This window comes from Corvus kubaryi, unplaced genomic scaffold (assembly GCF_017639235.1).
Source record: "Corvus kubaryi isolate FWS band 111438036 unplaced genomic scaffold, C.kubaryi_AGA036_p1.0 split1-37374, whole genome shotgun sequence".
In the NCBI taxonomy this organism is placed as follows: Eukaryota; Metazoa; Chordata; class Aves; order Passeriformes; family Corvidae; genus Corvus; species Corvus kubaryi.
This window is the reverse complement of record NW_024582079.1, coordinates 1,190,533-1,206,156: the sequence shown is the minus strand read 5'-3', so window position 1 is coordinate 1,206,156 and position 15,624 is coordinate 1,190,533. Positions and strand designations below refer to the sequence as shown.

The following is a 15,624-nucleotide window of genomic DNA, read 5'->3' as shown; positions in this document are numbered from 1 at the left end:
ATAGATCCTGAATTTCCCTGAATAGAAAGCCAGGCTGTGATCTGCAGGATCAGGTGCTGAAGAGGTTATTAGGCATCAATTTGCCCATGCTTCCAAGTGTGAAGTGTGGTATTCAGCCCCTGCCTGGCACCGATGTCTCTTGGGAAGGAACCAGAAACAACTTTCTTATACCTATTTAGGAAAATGGAGCAGAGGATCAGAGATCAGAAATAAACAAAGAGCTTAAAATCTAGTGTGGCAGTTGGAAGCTGAGCTGGAGAACAAGGGCCAGAGGCAGGTCAAGCTGGAGAGGAGGCAGAATTTCAAATAAGCCCTTTGGCAATTGATCTCTTGAGGACCCAGATGTGACAGCCCAGCAGCCTGATCCAGGCCAATGTACTCAGTACTGCAGGTCTTCTTACCTCTTGTCCTTGCTTCAGTGAAGACCTACAAATCAAAGTTTCTATTTCCATTTTATTTTTAATGAGGAGGTCTGTTGAGTCTCTTTCCTACATCTGGGAGTTACTTTCCAATCTGATGAACACTGACTTTTAGAGATGACACCAAGATCACAGTAGCAATCAAGGCTCCTTTGATGGCAGAGCTAAAAATACACTCCCCAGCTGACACAAGCCTTCAGGAGGAGAACATACAGTTTGGTTGGAAAGAATATATCTTCCTTAGTCTCCATGCCTTCTGCCAGAGGACACCACATCTGTGACAACCGTGCAAGCAGGTTACATCTGTCTTCTGAAATGAAGCAGCCATGTACAGACCCATACTACTGCCAGCCTCAGCAGGAGGAAAGCTTTAAACCCTCTGAGTGCCTTGCAGAATGGTTTCGTTGGCAGTTTTGCCTCTCTGGTCATGTTGGCATCTGTCAAGTTATTACATGGCAGGAGCCACATCTTAGGGTCTTTAGCAATCCATTAGGTTCAGTTTCAGTCCTGTTAATCAGCTGCTCCAGCTCTTTCCTATCTGTTTCCCTTCCTGCTCTCCTCCCTGCTAATTCCCGGGTGCTGGCACTCAAGTCCTGCCTAATGAGGCATTCCCAAAGCCCTGCTTCTGCACTTATAAAGGAGACTGTGGTAAGTAGTGCCACTGCCACCTCCTGGGCTTTCTGAGGACTTGAGCACATCCCGTGGGCTGCAAATGCACATTTATGCAAATGCTGGGCAAGAGATCATGGATTGCCCAGCTCAGTCTGTGCCAGCCCACTCCCTCCCCAGGTCAGAGGAGTGATGGCACTAAGAATCAGATGTTTGCAGAACAGAGTGCAGGTCCTCCTCCCCTTGGAGGCATTAGCTAAAGATGGATCATTAAGGTTTTTGTGTGGGAGACGTGCAGATGAACAGTCACACACAGTTCCACGTTTGTAATGTGTAATGTGTCGGGGGTAAAAGGTTGTGCAACCCACTTTGGCAAATGGAAATAGCAAGAAGGGTGTGTTTTTCTGGCTAAATGAAAGCCTTCTCTGCGGGTTATTTTTTCATGCATAACTTGAACGCAGCAAAAGGAAAATTTCATTTCTTTGGTCAGACAAAAATACACCAGATTTATTGTTTTGAGAGATACAGGGGTTATTTCTACATGGCTGCTGTAGCTATAATTGGCAGCACAATGTTCTGTCAAAAAAAGGCATTCACCCAAGAATGTCTCTGGGCCCAGCCAGCCTCAATCCTGGAGGTGGATGTCCCATCCCTAAACTTCTGTGGGCAGTGATCCATTGCCAGGAGTCTGTTTGATGCTCCCATTTAGGGTGTTGGCCCTGAAGACATATGACCTCCCTCTAACTGAGCCTTCAGTGTGGATGCTTTCTGGCTTGTTCTGGCAGCGGAAAAACATAAGGAAGCCATTCCGGTAGTTCTTGTTCATCCATCCATAGAGCAGGGGGTTGGCAAATGTAGAGCACATGGCCCCAACATGGAAGACAGTGTACAGGAGTTTGTAGTCATGGAAGATAAGAACCAGATCAAGATCGATGGCAAGCTGAAATATGTGGAAGGGGAGCCAACAGACTGCAAATACCACAACTACCATCACTAGCATTTTGGTTGTCTTCCTCCTTCGGCACTGGTTTTCATTCCTGGAAGTGGGACTGACATGGTTTTTCAGCTTGAACCAGATCCTGGTGTAGGCATAACAAATAATTGCAAGTGGAAGAACATACTGCAGGAGGAGCATGGACAGACTGTAGATGGTGGCATCTCTGTTGTTACCAGAGGGCCATTTTTCTGAGCAAACAGCCATTTTGAGGTTAATGGATGGGATTTCCTCATATCGGTACTCCCTGAAGATGGCCAGAGGCCCTGCTAGGACAGCTGCTGCCACCCACATGACAGCTATGATGGTGAAGCTGAGCCTCTTGGAAATCCTGCTGTCCAGGTGGAAAACGATACAGCGGTACCGATCCAGGGCAATCACAGTCAGGGTGAGAGTGGACACATGAACACTCAGAGCTTGAGCATAAGGAACCAGGTGACAAAGGACAGCTCCAAACTTCCACTCGTCCAGCAGGGTGTACACAAGGGTGAAAGGCAGACAGAGTGTGTCCACCATCAGGTCTGCCAGGGCCAGATTAGCTATGAAGAAATTCGTGACAGTCCTCATGGTCTTGTACTTCACTATGATGTAGATGACCAGGGAGTTTCCAATGAAGCCCAGCAGAATGATGAGGGAGTAGGCAGCAATCAAGATGACCTGGACCCCCAGGATCTTGGTGCTGTCCATCATAACACTGCGGGACCCAGAGAGACCCTGGGTAGGAGTGACAAAGTCCTTGGCATGCCAGCCATGTGGCAGCTTCTCATCTAATGCTGTCTTCTCCATGGTGAATGTGCTGTTGGCTCCCTCCAATGGTCCCGTGCCTGGCCTGAGACTTTCCATAAGGAGGAAGGAGAAGGAGGTCTGGAACACAGATATAGCAGAAGTGAGAGTACAGGTGACACTCATCTTTGATGAGATTTACTTGCCTGCAAAAATTCCTGAGTGCTTTAAGAACTAGGAAAGGCAAGAAACAAGGCACTCTCAAAGTCAAGGTGTTCTTCTCCACCTCCCCATAACAATTTATTTATTTCCAGATTGTGTACCAGGCTTTTTTCAGTCTCTTATTTCTCACCTCTCCAGGTGAAAATATCTCTCCCCCGTCTCTGCACAAGTCTCTGCCACTGACCTGCTAGTGATGCTACCACCCAATCCACCCAGTTCTGCCTGCTCTCCCTCCCAGTAATGTGGGTAGCACAACTAATGCCATTTTATGAGCCACTCTCTATGACCAAATGTGCCACATAGTCATTCCCTGGCCCTCATTATCAGCCCCTCAAGGTCCTGTGAACCAACTAGACAAACCAGTTTTCTTCTTCCTTCCCCTGCCAGTCTCAGGGTTCCCAGGCATCAGGCAATTGTTGCCTTCCTTGCTGGCTTTGAAGGTCACAGGCACCCAGCCAGGCAGGTGTTGTTTGTGTCCCCATCACAGAACCGGGAAGTGTTGACAGCACACAGAGCACAGTTACAAGTCCTAAGTAAGGAACTACTGGACAGTGAGACCCATGGACCCTATGGCCAGGGGACACCTCCACCATCCTCTGCTTTCTCCAAAGATTCAGTGAGTAGCTCATATTCTTTTATAAGATTTTTGAGTCTACATTATGATTGTCACAATGATACAACAAATCATGTACTAGGATTTGGCCCAATCTGAAGAGGGTCCAGGTGATTATAAATTATAAGTTGTATTATAAATTCTGTATTACTTAGGTGATTAGAAATCATAAATTATTTATAAATTCTGTATTTTGCTATTTGTAGATTGTACTATGTTGATTCTGCTTGTAGAAATCCTGTGCTGTTTCAATGATAAATTCTGTTCTACACTAATCATAATACCCTGATAAAGAAACAAAGCTTTAACTGTCACCATGATTTAGTGCCACCTTCATTCTGCCAAGGATCCCTGAAAGAATCTCTCTGTCCTGTCAATATTGGAGACACCCAGGCATCCACTGGCTTAGCAGAGGAGGGAGCTCCTACAGGGACATGCATGTGCAGGGCATAAACCACTGAAGCTGTGAACAAGCCTCCCACGGAGCTGCTGCTGCACATCCAGCCACCGAGAGCCAGAGCCCCAGCGTCCGTCAGCCTCCTGCCACGTGGTGCTCAAATGCCTGTGTGAGACAGCTTTGGGAGCAGGGAGCCCAAGGAGCCAGGACTGATGCAGCCTGGAACCCCTGGCTGGCATTCAGTGCCATTGGAAGAGCAGAGTGCTGTCACAGCAGGGTGTTCATTGAATCCAAACACGGCAGGAGAAAAGCCAGCTCTGTTACTGGCTCCTCCTCAGCCTCCGTGGCTCAGAAGTGCTGTGGGCTACGTGGAGAGGGGTGGACATGGCCCCTCACATATCCCCCTCTCCCCAGCACTGTGAGTGGGGCCCCATTCCCACTGCAGACTTAAACAAAAGCGAGCAAAAGTCGTCACTGTGCCCAGGCAGGGAGGTCTGCAAAGCACTGTGTTTTCTCTGACCTGCAGAGAGGGGGGAAAATGCCCTTTCACTAAGGGAGGGAGGCAAAGGGCTTAAATGAATTGGGAATTGGAGGCAGACTGCTGGGTATCTTCTCAGGCTCCTTGAGGAAGGAATTGGGATTTTCCCAGAAAAGATGTGAGCACTGCTGACCGGATGTTAGTGGGCTTCCTGCAAGTCCCATGCAAGCCAAAGGTTTAAGGACAGCCTGTCCTTGGGAAGGGAGAATGCTTTGCAATTACATTGCAACCTAAACTAAAACGGCTGCTTGTCCTGTCAATCCCTCCGCAGAGCAAGGGTTGTGATTCCCCCTCAGGAGCAGCTCCCAGGAATCTGCCTGGCTGGCTGCAGAGGCCCAGCAGAAGAGGCCTGAAGTAAAACCACCCCTGCTGGCACCCTTTCTCCTTCCCTCTCTGTGTGCAACTGCCTGCCTAACATCTCACTCTGCAGACTGATGTATGCCAGTGGTTCCTGTAAATGAGGTTGTTGGGCTCAGACACTGTGAGATAGTGGACACCGTGTAGCTACTGCTAGGAGGGTAGGAAGCAGAGGAAAAAATAGGTGGATCTGCTAGGTCAGGGTTTGTTTAAGGGTGGTCTCAGACCTCCACAACACCGCTGCCCCAGCCTTGGAAAGACCAAGGGGAGGTTCCAACTTTTAAGGCAGGACAGGGCAGCTCAGAGCCATGCCATACAGTGGGTGCAGTGGAAAGCAGAGCAGGGGAACAGCAGGGCACTGGGAAGGTGGCACAGCCACAGCCTCTTTGGCAGAGCCTGACCCCCTGGCAGACACCTGTGCTGCTGCCGCTGGCCCTAAGCAAACCCTACTGCCAAGAGAGCAAGGTCAGCCAAGCAAACAGAGCAAGTGCTGGGGACGCTTGGGGTGGCTGTACTTTCCCTGCTCGCTCTCCATCTGGGATTTATACCTTCCGCATTGTCCAGTGTTACTTTATCACTTGTCATCCCCTTTTCTGTGGCTTGCCTGTTCCATTTATCTTCAGTACCCAAGCCCTGGCACCACATCAGTGGACACTCCCTTCTCTTTTTCTCCATCTCATCCACCAACTGGCTGCCAGCTCCCGCACTCACATCTCAGCCCATTTCCTTTTGCTGGAGACTGGCAGCTACCCACCATCTGAGAGGAGCCAGGAACATCATGGTTACTGGAGCTGCTTCACTTCCTAACAAAATGTCCTTAATGGAGTTACTATTTGATTTTGTTTGTTTTGTTTTTTCTCCAAACGGGAACTATTACAAATCAATTAAGACATTTTAATTAAGAGACAAAATGGTTATAATAAATGTTCCCACTCCAGGGGCTGCCTGGACATCGCTGGGATGCTGCTAGGAGTGGACTGAGGTCTGTTCCAGCAAGTAATGGAAGTGCTGGCATATGTGTAGGCTGCTGTCAGGCCCTGTGCCTAACTGGTCTGCCAGACTAGATGAAAAAATCCTTGGAGTTGAGAGCCAACTGCTTTTGGGACAATAAAGCAGCAGGAGAGACCAGGAGGAGGTAGAAATACTATCCAGGTCCTTTCTTCCGTGCTGAGTTGTCATGAAGGGATTCAGAAACAGGGCGCTGCCCATACCAAGATAACCTTAACCCTCACCCTCTCCTCCAGCTGAGGTTCAGCCTGAAGCAGGGCTGGAACCCAGGGATGGCTCTCAGTGAGACAGAGAGCTGTTCCCTGTGCCAGCAGGCTTCAGCCTTTGGGAAGTAGGGAAGCACAGAGGAGCCCTTCACTCCGCACACTGCTGTCAATGACTGGGACAGTGACCAAAATGACAGCTCCAAAATCCATTCCTACAGAGGACCTAGACCAGGTGCCCTGGGACTCACCCACCTCTGCTTCCTGGGGACACTCCAGCTCCCTCCATGTCCCTGCTGCAGCCCCAGGCAGTCAGCCAGACTGGAAGAGGCACATTCAGACCTGGAAAAGCCATCCATAAAGCCTGGCATGGTTCAGAAAGCAGGGCTGGAGGGGTGGGCAGAGGGCTGGAGAAAACAGAGCTTGTTAATTAGAATTTCTCTTTTTGTCCAAGCAGTGGGACTGGAGTCCATGGATTCAAAAGGAGGGAATGCAGGGACTTGGGCCAGTCTCTGCTCTTTGGTTAATGACAAACTCTTTCTACAGCAGTGCTGGAGTGTGAGGGCTAAGGCTGATGGATACTTCCATGGCTTGGCTCATTGATTTATTCCATGCTTGTCCTTCCTCCAAAGCAGCTCAACTCCACCAAATCCCTTAATCTCCAGCAGCCCAGTCAGGAGCACTGACTCATCCCATTCCCAGACCCATATCCAGACAGATGTCCGTGACAAGGAAGTCTGAGACCATCCCTCATCACCAGTGGTCACCCTGGGCCAAGCCACCTTCTACCACCTTCATTCCCTTCCAACACTCAAGAGGCAGCAGTGTTCAGTGTCCCTGCACCCCACAGCACACACTTAAGGGAGGAGAACACAATAAATGGAGATATGGAGGCTAACCAGCCCACCAGAGACCACACTGCACATCCACAGCAGGGCTTGGACAGAGCCCAAGTTTTCTAACTCCAGCCACCTGCATTCACCACCAGAGAGGACTCTGCATCTCAGCACAACACCTGAACATAGATCTCAGGAACTGCATGAAAATGCAAACCGTGACTGATGGAGTGGAATGAATTTTGTCTTCTCTGTGGAATGGGCAGGTTTCGGGACAAACAGCAGCTCTGGAGGATTTTCTGAAGCCAAAGAACAGATAGAAATTATCCCAGGTCCTTCCATCTCCAGTGAAGGTGTGATTGCCTTGCTGTGACACTCTGGCAAAAGGGAAGACTCTCTGACCTGCCCACCATCTGCTGCAGCTTTTTAAGTTATCTATCCAGCTCAGGGCCACTGGTGCAGAAACCTCATGGCATCAGATGCTCATTGCCACCCAGAACTGCTCCTGGGGGACCCCAGCATAGAACTGGCACTTGGAGACAAAGTGCAAGCAGGAGGAGATACACCAGGGATTTCTTGTGCTTCCTCACACTAAATATTTTCATGTCCCTGCCTAGGCTGGAGCCATGGAAGACTCTGAAGGGGCCAATGAGGATGCCGTGGTCAGTCAGCTCAGGACAGGATGAAAAAGGAGGTGGTGAGAAGAGATCTGTTTGGCAGGGATACTTGATTCGTCATGGGAATTTATCTTACAGAACGCAGGGGGAGCAGTGCAGGGCCCTCTGCCCTGTGGGACATGCCATGGGAGCAGAGCAAGGCTGGCTGGGACACAGGGATCAAGGGGTGACACGGCAATGGAGACACACCAGTTTCTGGGGCTGCGGAAAGGAAGAGACAGCGTGGTGGATGGATCCTGGTTAACCTCGGGAATCTGTTACCTCCTGAAATTTATGGAGTCTGGGACAGGTGAGACAGTGAAGCAGAGGGAAATAACAACTCACTAACAGAACAAACAGGGAGAAAACCCAGTATCCTGCTTTGGGACAGACCAGAAACTCTGTAGGTGAAATGCAGCTGCAGCAGGACTATAGGAGGATTTCCCTGTTCAAGGACTAACATACAGTTGGTGCTGAGAGAAGGCAAGCACCGATTTTCCTCCTGTATCCCATATCCCTCTTTCATCTCCCTCTCTAAGGACACCGATCTGTGGCAGAGAGCCGAGTGCCAGCAGCGTGTGCAGTCCCGGCACGGAGGAGCTGACAGAGGTTTGTACGAAGCCACGAGGAGGCAGACTGCAGGAGAGATCAGGATTTCTCAGACAGCCGTGCACCTCAGCCCCACACCTGCACCTCTGGAGCTGTATGTGGCCAGGTTCTGCAGCACCCTGGAGCAACCTGCTCCCCTGATTACTCTCACTCAGCATCCTGCTTTCCACACTCCCTGCTTCTGCTCAGGGACCTTTCAAAACTCTCCTGCCAGTATTTCTTGTTTGCTTTCTCTATTCCAGCTCTCAGGGCTGTCAGTCCAAATACAGTTTCCCAAAGATGCTCGGACCTTTTTTGCCTGAACCATATGGCATGGACAAGACCTGGCCCCATCTCAGCCCTGCTGCTGAGATGAGCCCTCCCTGACCCACCTGCAAAGGCCAGAGCATCCTCCTCCTCCAGGAACCGAGCTGCTCACCTCCAGTTACTGCCTCATCGCTGGCCAGGACGGAGCGCTTGGTCCTCTCCACTCTCTGGAAGTCAACCTGTGGCAAAGGGGTGAAAAGCACTTTTCTGCAACTGTCCTCGGAGAAGAGAGGAAGTCAGGTGAGGATCTGGGCTGCTGGAGAGTGCTTCATCGCCGGGAGTAGCTTTGGAACCCCTCCCTGAGCACCCGGAGAGCCCCCTCTCGCAGGGTGACTGACAGCCCTGTCTCACGAAGCTGGATGCTGCCTTCGCTTCTGAATGAGAGAAAGGCAGAGAGCGTGTGTTTAACAAACAGCAATGGAAAGGGGGAGGGAGCGTGCTGCTGCTGTTTATACAGTGTTCAGCCACTGAGGGGCTTCTTGCACCGAGCAGAGAGAAGCTTTTCCACCACATCCAGTTTCCCCTCCAGGGAGAAGTGCTGGGAGCTGGAGCTCTGCAGGCTCCTCGTCCATACCACGGACCTGGGCAAGTGTTATCTGCCCTCACTCCACAGCTGTCCCATCCCCTCAGGCTTTAAACTCATTGGGACTGGCACTGTCATGTCCAGAGGGGGATCTCCCCTGCAGCAAGAGGCCTGCAGGTCATGCAGCTCAGCAGAGCTTTCACCGACCAACCTCCACCCTCCTCTGCCTCCGTGTTTGCACAGTGCACAGAGCAATCTGCAGCTGTGGGATGGGACTTCAGGGACTACTGAGATGCAGATAAAAGTAATGCTGAAAAGTTTTAGCCACTTGGCAGGAGCTTGGTCTGCTCCAGAGCCAGATTCCAGAGTCCGATGCATTGTGGATATGGAAACTGAGTGACTCAATTTTAGGATGCTCAGCACTGTGCACACACCTGAAGCAAGAAAGAGGGAAAGACACAAAAGCAGCATCCTCATGTCCTAATCTGCAAAATCCAAGCTCTCTGGAGCCCAGGAAAGCACTCTAAAGGCAACACAGGGAAGCAGAGAAGCACAGATATGTCCTACCTGTTCAAAGATATTGCCTTCAAGGAGAAGTCATGTGTTCTTAGCATAGGATTTCTAACTCGGGCAAGGTGTGAATTTGTAGCTTACTTGGGCTAGGAGATGCTCCCACAGGCTGGGGAGAAGGACAGCTCTCCTTGGCTTCGAGAACCTACAGCTGGAATTTTATCAGGGTCTTGCTCTTTACCCCCACACTTTGGTCTCCTTTTCTTTGTGAGAACAGAAATAGGGAGGCTTTTCAACCACCCTTTTGTGCCAAAAAATCACAATACACCAGGAAAAAGAAAACACTCCAATGGCTCAGCAGAAAAAGAGGAATGAGAACATTCCTGAAATCACACGGAAAGTGACACTTGAACCCAAGATTTGGACAAGAGTCCTCACAAGTCCCATCCTTCCTCTCCCTGTGTCCCCTTCAGAAAGGAAAGGACTACGCATTAAATCCACCAGCTGTGCTAACTGGATTTTTTGTGGGAGTTTCATGTCTTCTCCCCCTTCATTTTCCCTAAGGCTGTTGATTTAGCTGCTTGGGAAAGCTGGGAGTGGAGGGAAGCAGGACATGACAAAACTGCTCGGAAAGAGCCATTGCTGTCTCCCAGTGGTCTGCAGAGAGAGGCAAAGAGCGGCTAAGAGGAAATCAGTGGTGCTTGTTATTCCCTCTGTTCCTGGTGGATGGACACTCCTCCTCTCCAGGGTCCTTGACAGCAGTGGATGGTTGATTTCTGCTCAAGATTATTTTTTTCCTCCTTTCTCTTCTTTGTAAGATTTTTTTTTTTTGCTTGTTCGCAGATTCCTTTGCTACCGCTCCCCACTCCTCCCTTCCCAGGCTGAAACAAGATGCCTGGGGAGAAGGCAGTGATTGACAGGAGAGAAATTTGTGCAGCCCTAGGCTGTGAACCTTCAGCAGGATGATGGGGTGAATTCCAGTCATTTTTGGCACGTGGTGTTTGCTGGATGACAGCAAATGCAAACTCTTAAATCATGGATTAGTCAGTGCAAGTCCCCAAGATGTCCTCTCCCACGGTCTAAGGGGTCCAGTGGAGCACCAAAACCTGCTGTGCTCCAAAACATCAGCTCAGCTCTTTGACCAGACAGAGCCGTGCAGAAAGGTACACTTGAGCTCTCAGCACACCTGGGCTGTCACCCCAACTGGCACCCACCGACCTGGAGTTTGGCTCCCGGTCGCTTGGTGCTCCCCAGCCCTGTCCCTGGGAGCCAGGCTCTTCTTACATCACCACACACACAGGCTCCCTGCCAGTCTGCCTAATCTCACCCACCTACAACAGAATTACAGCCAGCAGCGAGTGCAGCATAGCCTTGGCTCCTCCACAGGGAAGGGACACCCAGGGGCTGCAGTGCCAGACCCCTCACACTCCTGGTGGGTTGAGAGGAGCAATCGTGGCACAAACTGCAGCAGTCTGAACACCAAGGTGCAAAACAACCTCCCCACACAGCTTGCAGGTCCCAAAGCAGCTGAGGGTCTTCCAAGCCCCAATCAGCAACACTCTAAAGGAGGAGGACGGGAGAATACAAAGATGGTGCCTGACATTGTCCTGGGGTGTGGAAGGCTGTGCAGCCCCGAGCAGAGATGCCAGGGCCCACTGCATGCACTGTTGTAACCTCAAGCCTGGGGTATTTTCACACACAAATGCCTGCACAGGTGTCCCAGGAGCCTCGTGTCCTTCCAGACATGATGGGATCATTCAAAGGATCTTTGCAGCTCAAAAGCCTTTCCCAGTGGCTGGGCTTTGATTAGGCAAAAGCGAGTCTGCTCACCCGTGCTTCTGAGAAATACAACAATGAATTTTGTACTCCAGGGAGCAAAAATGATGTCAAAAGGCTGAGAAATGGGGCAGAGAAGAGGGCTGTCTTTTGGTCTGTAATCTGCTGTGCCTCAGTGAGCAGGCAGGTCCTCAGCCTGACCACCTTGCAGCTGTAAGCCATCTGCTGTAGCTTAACTTCTGTCAGAAAAGGAAGGTGGATTATCTGTTCACTCCCTGGGAGGAATCTTTAAGAAAACTGTTACCAAGGCTTCCAGATGCTCTAGTTCATCTTGCTTCATCTGGAGCAGCAACAGTGACATACTTTAAAAAGCAGCTTTTCATTTTTTAAACATCTGTTTAATTCCACCTGCATATAACCAAAACATTTCCACTGCTCCTTCCTGAGGTGTCATGCCTGTGTTTGCCTCAGCAGCCTCCAATGTATCAGCAAGTTTTGGTAACACAAAAGCCCCTTTTCCATTTGAGCCCCGGAGTTCACGGATGCAGTGGATTTGGGAGTCTGATGCATTTGGGAACTAAATTAGCCACAAAGAGACTCAGGGGTGGGAGGGCGGGGAGAAAGCTGTCTGTACCCTCTCTGAATTTAAAAGCAGATTCTCATTTCGTAACAGTTTTTTGTCCCCATGTGAACATTCCTGGAATTAGTGAAGGAGCAGAGACACCATTGGGGACAAGGTTTGGCTAAAATATCTGAGCTATCTGACACCACAGTGAGAGGCACTGGGGAAGCAGGAGGAGAGACAAACTGTGTGGGTTGGCCTGGGACTGGCCTGGGACTGCCACAGCTCTGCTCTCCTTCAGGGCAGGCAGAAGTCAGGGATGTTGAGTGTGTCTGCAGGATAAGGGTCAGTGAGACAGGAAGGAGATGATCATATGGAAAAAGATTAATGGGATTTGTCCTGCTGAACACATCACCACACCTCAGCTCCTGCCCCACTAGGGCTCATTTCATTAAGTTAATTAATGCCTAGGAGGGTTTACCCCTTCCATCCCCTTCCCACCCCTGGATCTCACTCTGACACACAAAATCCCCTTGACAATCCTCCCATCAGGACAGAAGGACTCCAGGCAGCTTCTCCAGGCAGACATCAGCACTGCTGAGCCCAGAACTGGCCCCTGTATTTAGATGCCATTTCTGCAAGTCACTGCGCTCAAAGCTTTGTTAATTTATTAGAGGGTTGTTGCTTGTTATTTGTGTACTGAGCCAGGTAGAAAAAAGCTTCTGCTTCTAATTGCAGTCAGATAAGCTCTTCAGGGCCAGGATTGCAAAAATACGATACGTTGTAGACCAGCAGTTGTCTGGGTAAAATAGAAACATGGATGAGGTTTGGGGTTGGAACATGTTTCCCCGTGTATCACAGACTCCCTGTCTGCCTTTGGGCAAATTATTTGATGTATCTCAGTTCTCTGTACATAAAAATAGTGATAAAAATGCTTCTTTCTGGCAAACTCATCCCTGGAGCAGAGGACCTGGTGCTTGGATGTGCAGCAGTAGCAGCTGCTTTCCCACTTTGCCCCATGGGATTTCTTTCTAAGCTGCCCATCTCATTTAGGCAGCATGTTCTGTCATCAGGTTCTTGTTCTCCCAGACTGGATACTCCTGCTTCACAGTCCCACAAAGAAATTTGTACCCAGTCTGTCACTCCTGAGATAACAAACAGTGCTATAAATGCTGGATTGTGTGATGGGAAACGGCAGAGCTGGATGGGCTGATGGCAGCCCCAGCCTAAACTCTTCCAAAGTGTCAAGAATGAAAGTGATGCAAATGGATGGAAAACTCAGAGCATGGTTTGTCATCTATGAGCTTGGTGTTGCCAAAAGGCACCAGTTTTCCAGGAGTTGGGATCCAGTGCTCAGCACCACCGTAGCAGCAGCAGGATCGTGTTTGATGCTTCACTGCCTCACTCCCTCTTTGATATGGGGACCCATATCAGCTGTGGGCAGGGAGCAGGTTACCTGTGTCTTGCTCAGCTCAGCAGTGCTGGCCTGGCACCAGTGTCTGAGCACAGGAGGGTCAGATCCACTCCTGATACAAACCCAGGAATTTGGCTGGGAATCCATCTGGCTCCCTGTTCCCCAGAAACATGACTTACAAGCCAGTGTCTGACACTGAGAGATAGGTATGGCACCGAGTGCCCCATGGGGAAGAGCTGTGTCCCCAGGGTATGAGCAGAGCACGCACGAGCTGAGCAGAGACGGTGCTGGAAAGCACAAAGCCTTATAAAGGCAGTGCTCTGGGTTTGTCCTTCTCTCAGCTCTTCCGGGCGATGAAAAGGACAACTCACAGCCCTAATTAACTGGAACATGCTAATACCACTGAGCTTCCCTGGCCAGCAAATTTGGCACAAGGCATATGGGACGCTTTCCAAACAACTGCTCAGGGGAGCGCGTGCCTGCAATTTATTATTCGATGAGCAGTTTCCTCTCTGCCTTCGCTGAAGAGCTCACACCAGACACGAGGGAGGTGAGTCTGGAGCCTGCAAATCTACTTTGAAAGCCATTTCATGCGGGAGGGAGAAGAGACTTACTTCTCCCCAGGCATTTAAGATATTTAAGGTATCAGGGGAAATAATGGCTTTGCACAGCATTACCTCTGGGAGCACTCAGTGCCTTCGAATGGTGCAGCTCATAGTGCTCAGCTTCCCATGGGGAAAACCACGCTCCTTCAGGGTGACATTCAATCTGGGCAGAAGATGCAGGACCAGAGAGTGTACATTGTTATTTTGCAGAGTAAAGCAGAGGAGCACAGCCAGCCCAGGTAGCTGGAGAAAGGGGAAAGGGAGAAGAGCCCTGGTGCTGTGTTTTCAGAATGGGTTATTCCCTCTTTTGACAACTGTCCTGGGCAAGGCAGTACCCTGGCTTATTGCCCTGAAAAAGGAGTAGGAAGGAGCCTCCTCATCTCCTGTTACAAATAAATCAGTTTGTGAGCTTTGTATGGGGAGCAAATGGCATGACTTTGAAAAATATCAACTCATTCCTGTGCTAAGATTATCACTCTCAGTATTTACTGTACTGCCAAAACCAGAGGAAGGAGCTGCAGCCTCCTGGAGGCCACCACCTGCCCCTGGCCTCGGCTTCAGCCTGGCTCCCATGGCAGCCTTGGCCCCAGGACTGTTCAGGGCAGCTCTGACACAGGGTTTGGGTTGCAGTCAGCTGCCCAACCAAGCACTGCCACAACCTCACCAGTACAGACACTGGGAATAGCTCAGGTTTGTGCAATATTCCCAGGACTGTGCAATATTCCCAGGACTATGCTGGTCTGACCTGCCCCTCATCCTTGGCATCACCTGTGGCCATCGGCTGCGTAGCCGGGCATGGCACTCTGTGCTTACCAAGGGCACGTCTCTCCCTGCTCCCTCCCCATTGCATCCTTTGCAAACATTCGTTGTTATGGTGACAGCTCCAGAAGGAAAATCTCTGTGCAGATCTTTCAGATTTTTTAACAAAGGTACAGCCACTTCAATTATTTTCTTTAAGGGAGATGGTTATCTTGCTCAATGGCAACTGAATTTCTTTCATTTTGTTTCTGGTGACCACTTTGGTGATACTCTGGCTCCGGCTTTCAGTGTGTGGCTGTAAGAAAGTGGAAGGAGGAGAAGTAGAACAGAGGGAGAAGGTTGTAAAGAGCTGCTTTTAAATCCTCTTGGGAGCACAGGAGGTGCCTCCAGGCTAAGGCTGCTGAGCTGCAGGCAGTGTGGAGTCTGAGTTTCTCCAAAATGAATGAGATTTTGGAGCACATCTGCATCTTTCTCAGATAGCAAAGTGCAAAATAAATAGCAAGGGGGGACATTTATGCCCAATAACCTATGCTGCGTGTGAAATGCTGCACTGAGAAATACTGTTCTTGTGGAATCTTCTGCGTCCCTTGGCTTTTGAAGGCTGTGTGATGATAAATTAATTATCTCTATTTCCACAGAATGGACTAAAGACTTTAATATGTGATATCAGGGAGAGAACTGGGCTCTGTAGATGTCTTTAGTGCAAGTGATGAATATAGTACACAGTCTCAGCCCAGTCAGGAGAAAGCAATCTGGGTATGTGATGTGATGTGATCACAGGTGTGGATTTCATGGCTACTGTGTTCTGACCCTGGAATGTGGATGCTAATGGACAAGACTCCAGCATCCTGAGCAGCCAAGCCAGCCCAGCCTGTTTTTGTAAGATGAGGTCATGAAGAGTTTTCCCACATCCCTCCTATACAGAGCTGAGGTCAGAAACCTAAAAGACCATTAAAAATCAAAACCTGCAAATGCTTCAGGATTT

General features: G+C 49.9%; 1 protein-coding gene across 2 annotated transcripts; it reads right to left on the bottom strand.

Moving 5' to 3' along the window:
• Window positions 1-1,514: 1,514 nt before the first annotated feature.
• LOC121657858 (neuropeptide Y receptor type 2-like) lies at window positions 1,515-10,441 on the bottom strand. 2 transcript variants are annotated; one of them, XM_042014028.1, is made up of 2 exons: window positions 8,603-10,441; window positions 1,515-2,886 (listed from the first exon to the last, which is right to left on the bottom strand). In XM_042014028.1, the coding sequence occupies exon 2, from the start codon at window positions 2,863-2,865 to the stop codon at window positions 1,681-1,683; it is 1,185 nt and encodes a 394-aa protein (XP_041869962.1). In that variant the 5' UTR covers window positions 2,866-2,886; window positions 8,603-10,441; the 3' UTR covers window positions 1,515-1,680. The 2 variants fall into 2 exon arrangements, with proteins under 2 accessions (XP_041869962.1, XP_041869961.1); XM_042014027.1 differs by lacking the exon at window positions 8,603-10,441 and having other exon boundaries at window positions 1,515-3,390.
• Window positions 10,442-15,624: the final 5,183 nt, after the last annotated feature.

What these genes read in the sequence shown, in the direction of transcription:
- LOC121657858 (XM_042014027.1), bottom strand. Translation starts at nt 2,931, where the DNA reads ATGAGTGTCACCTGTACTCTCACTTCTGCTATATCTGTGTTCCAGACC.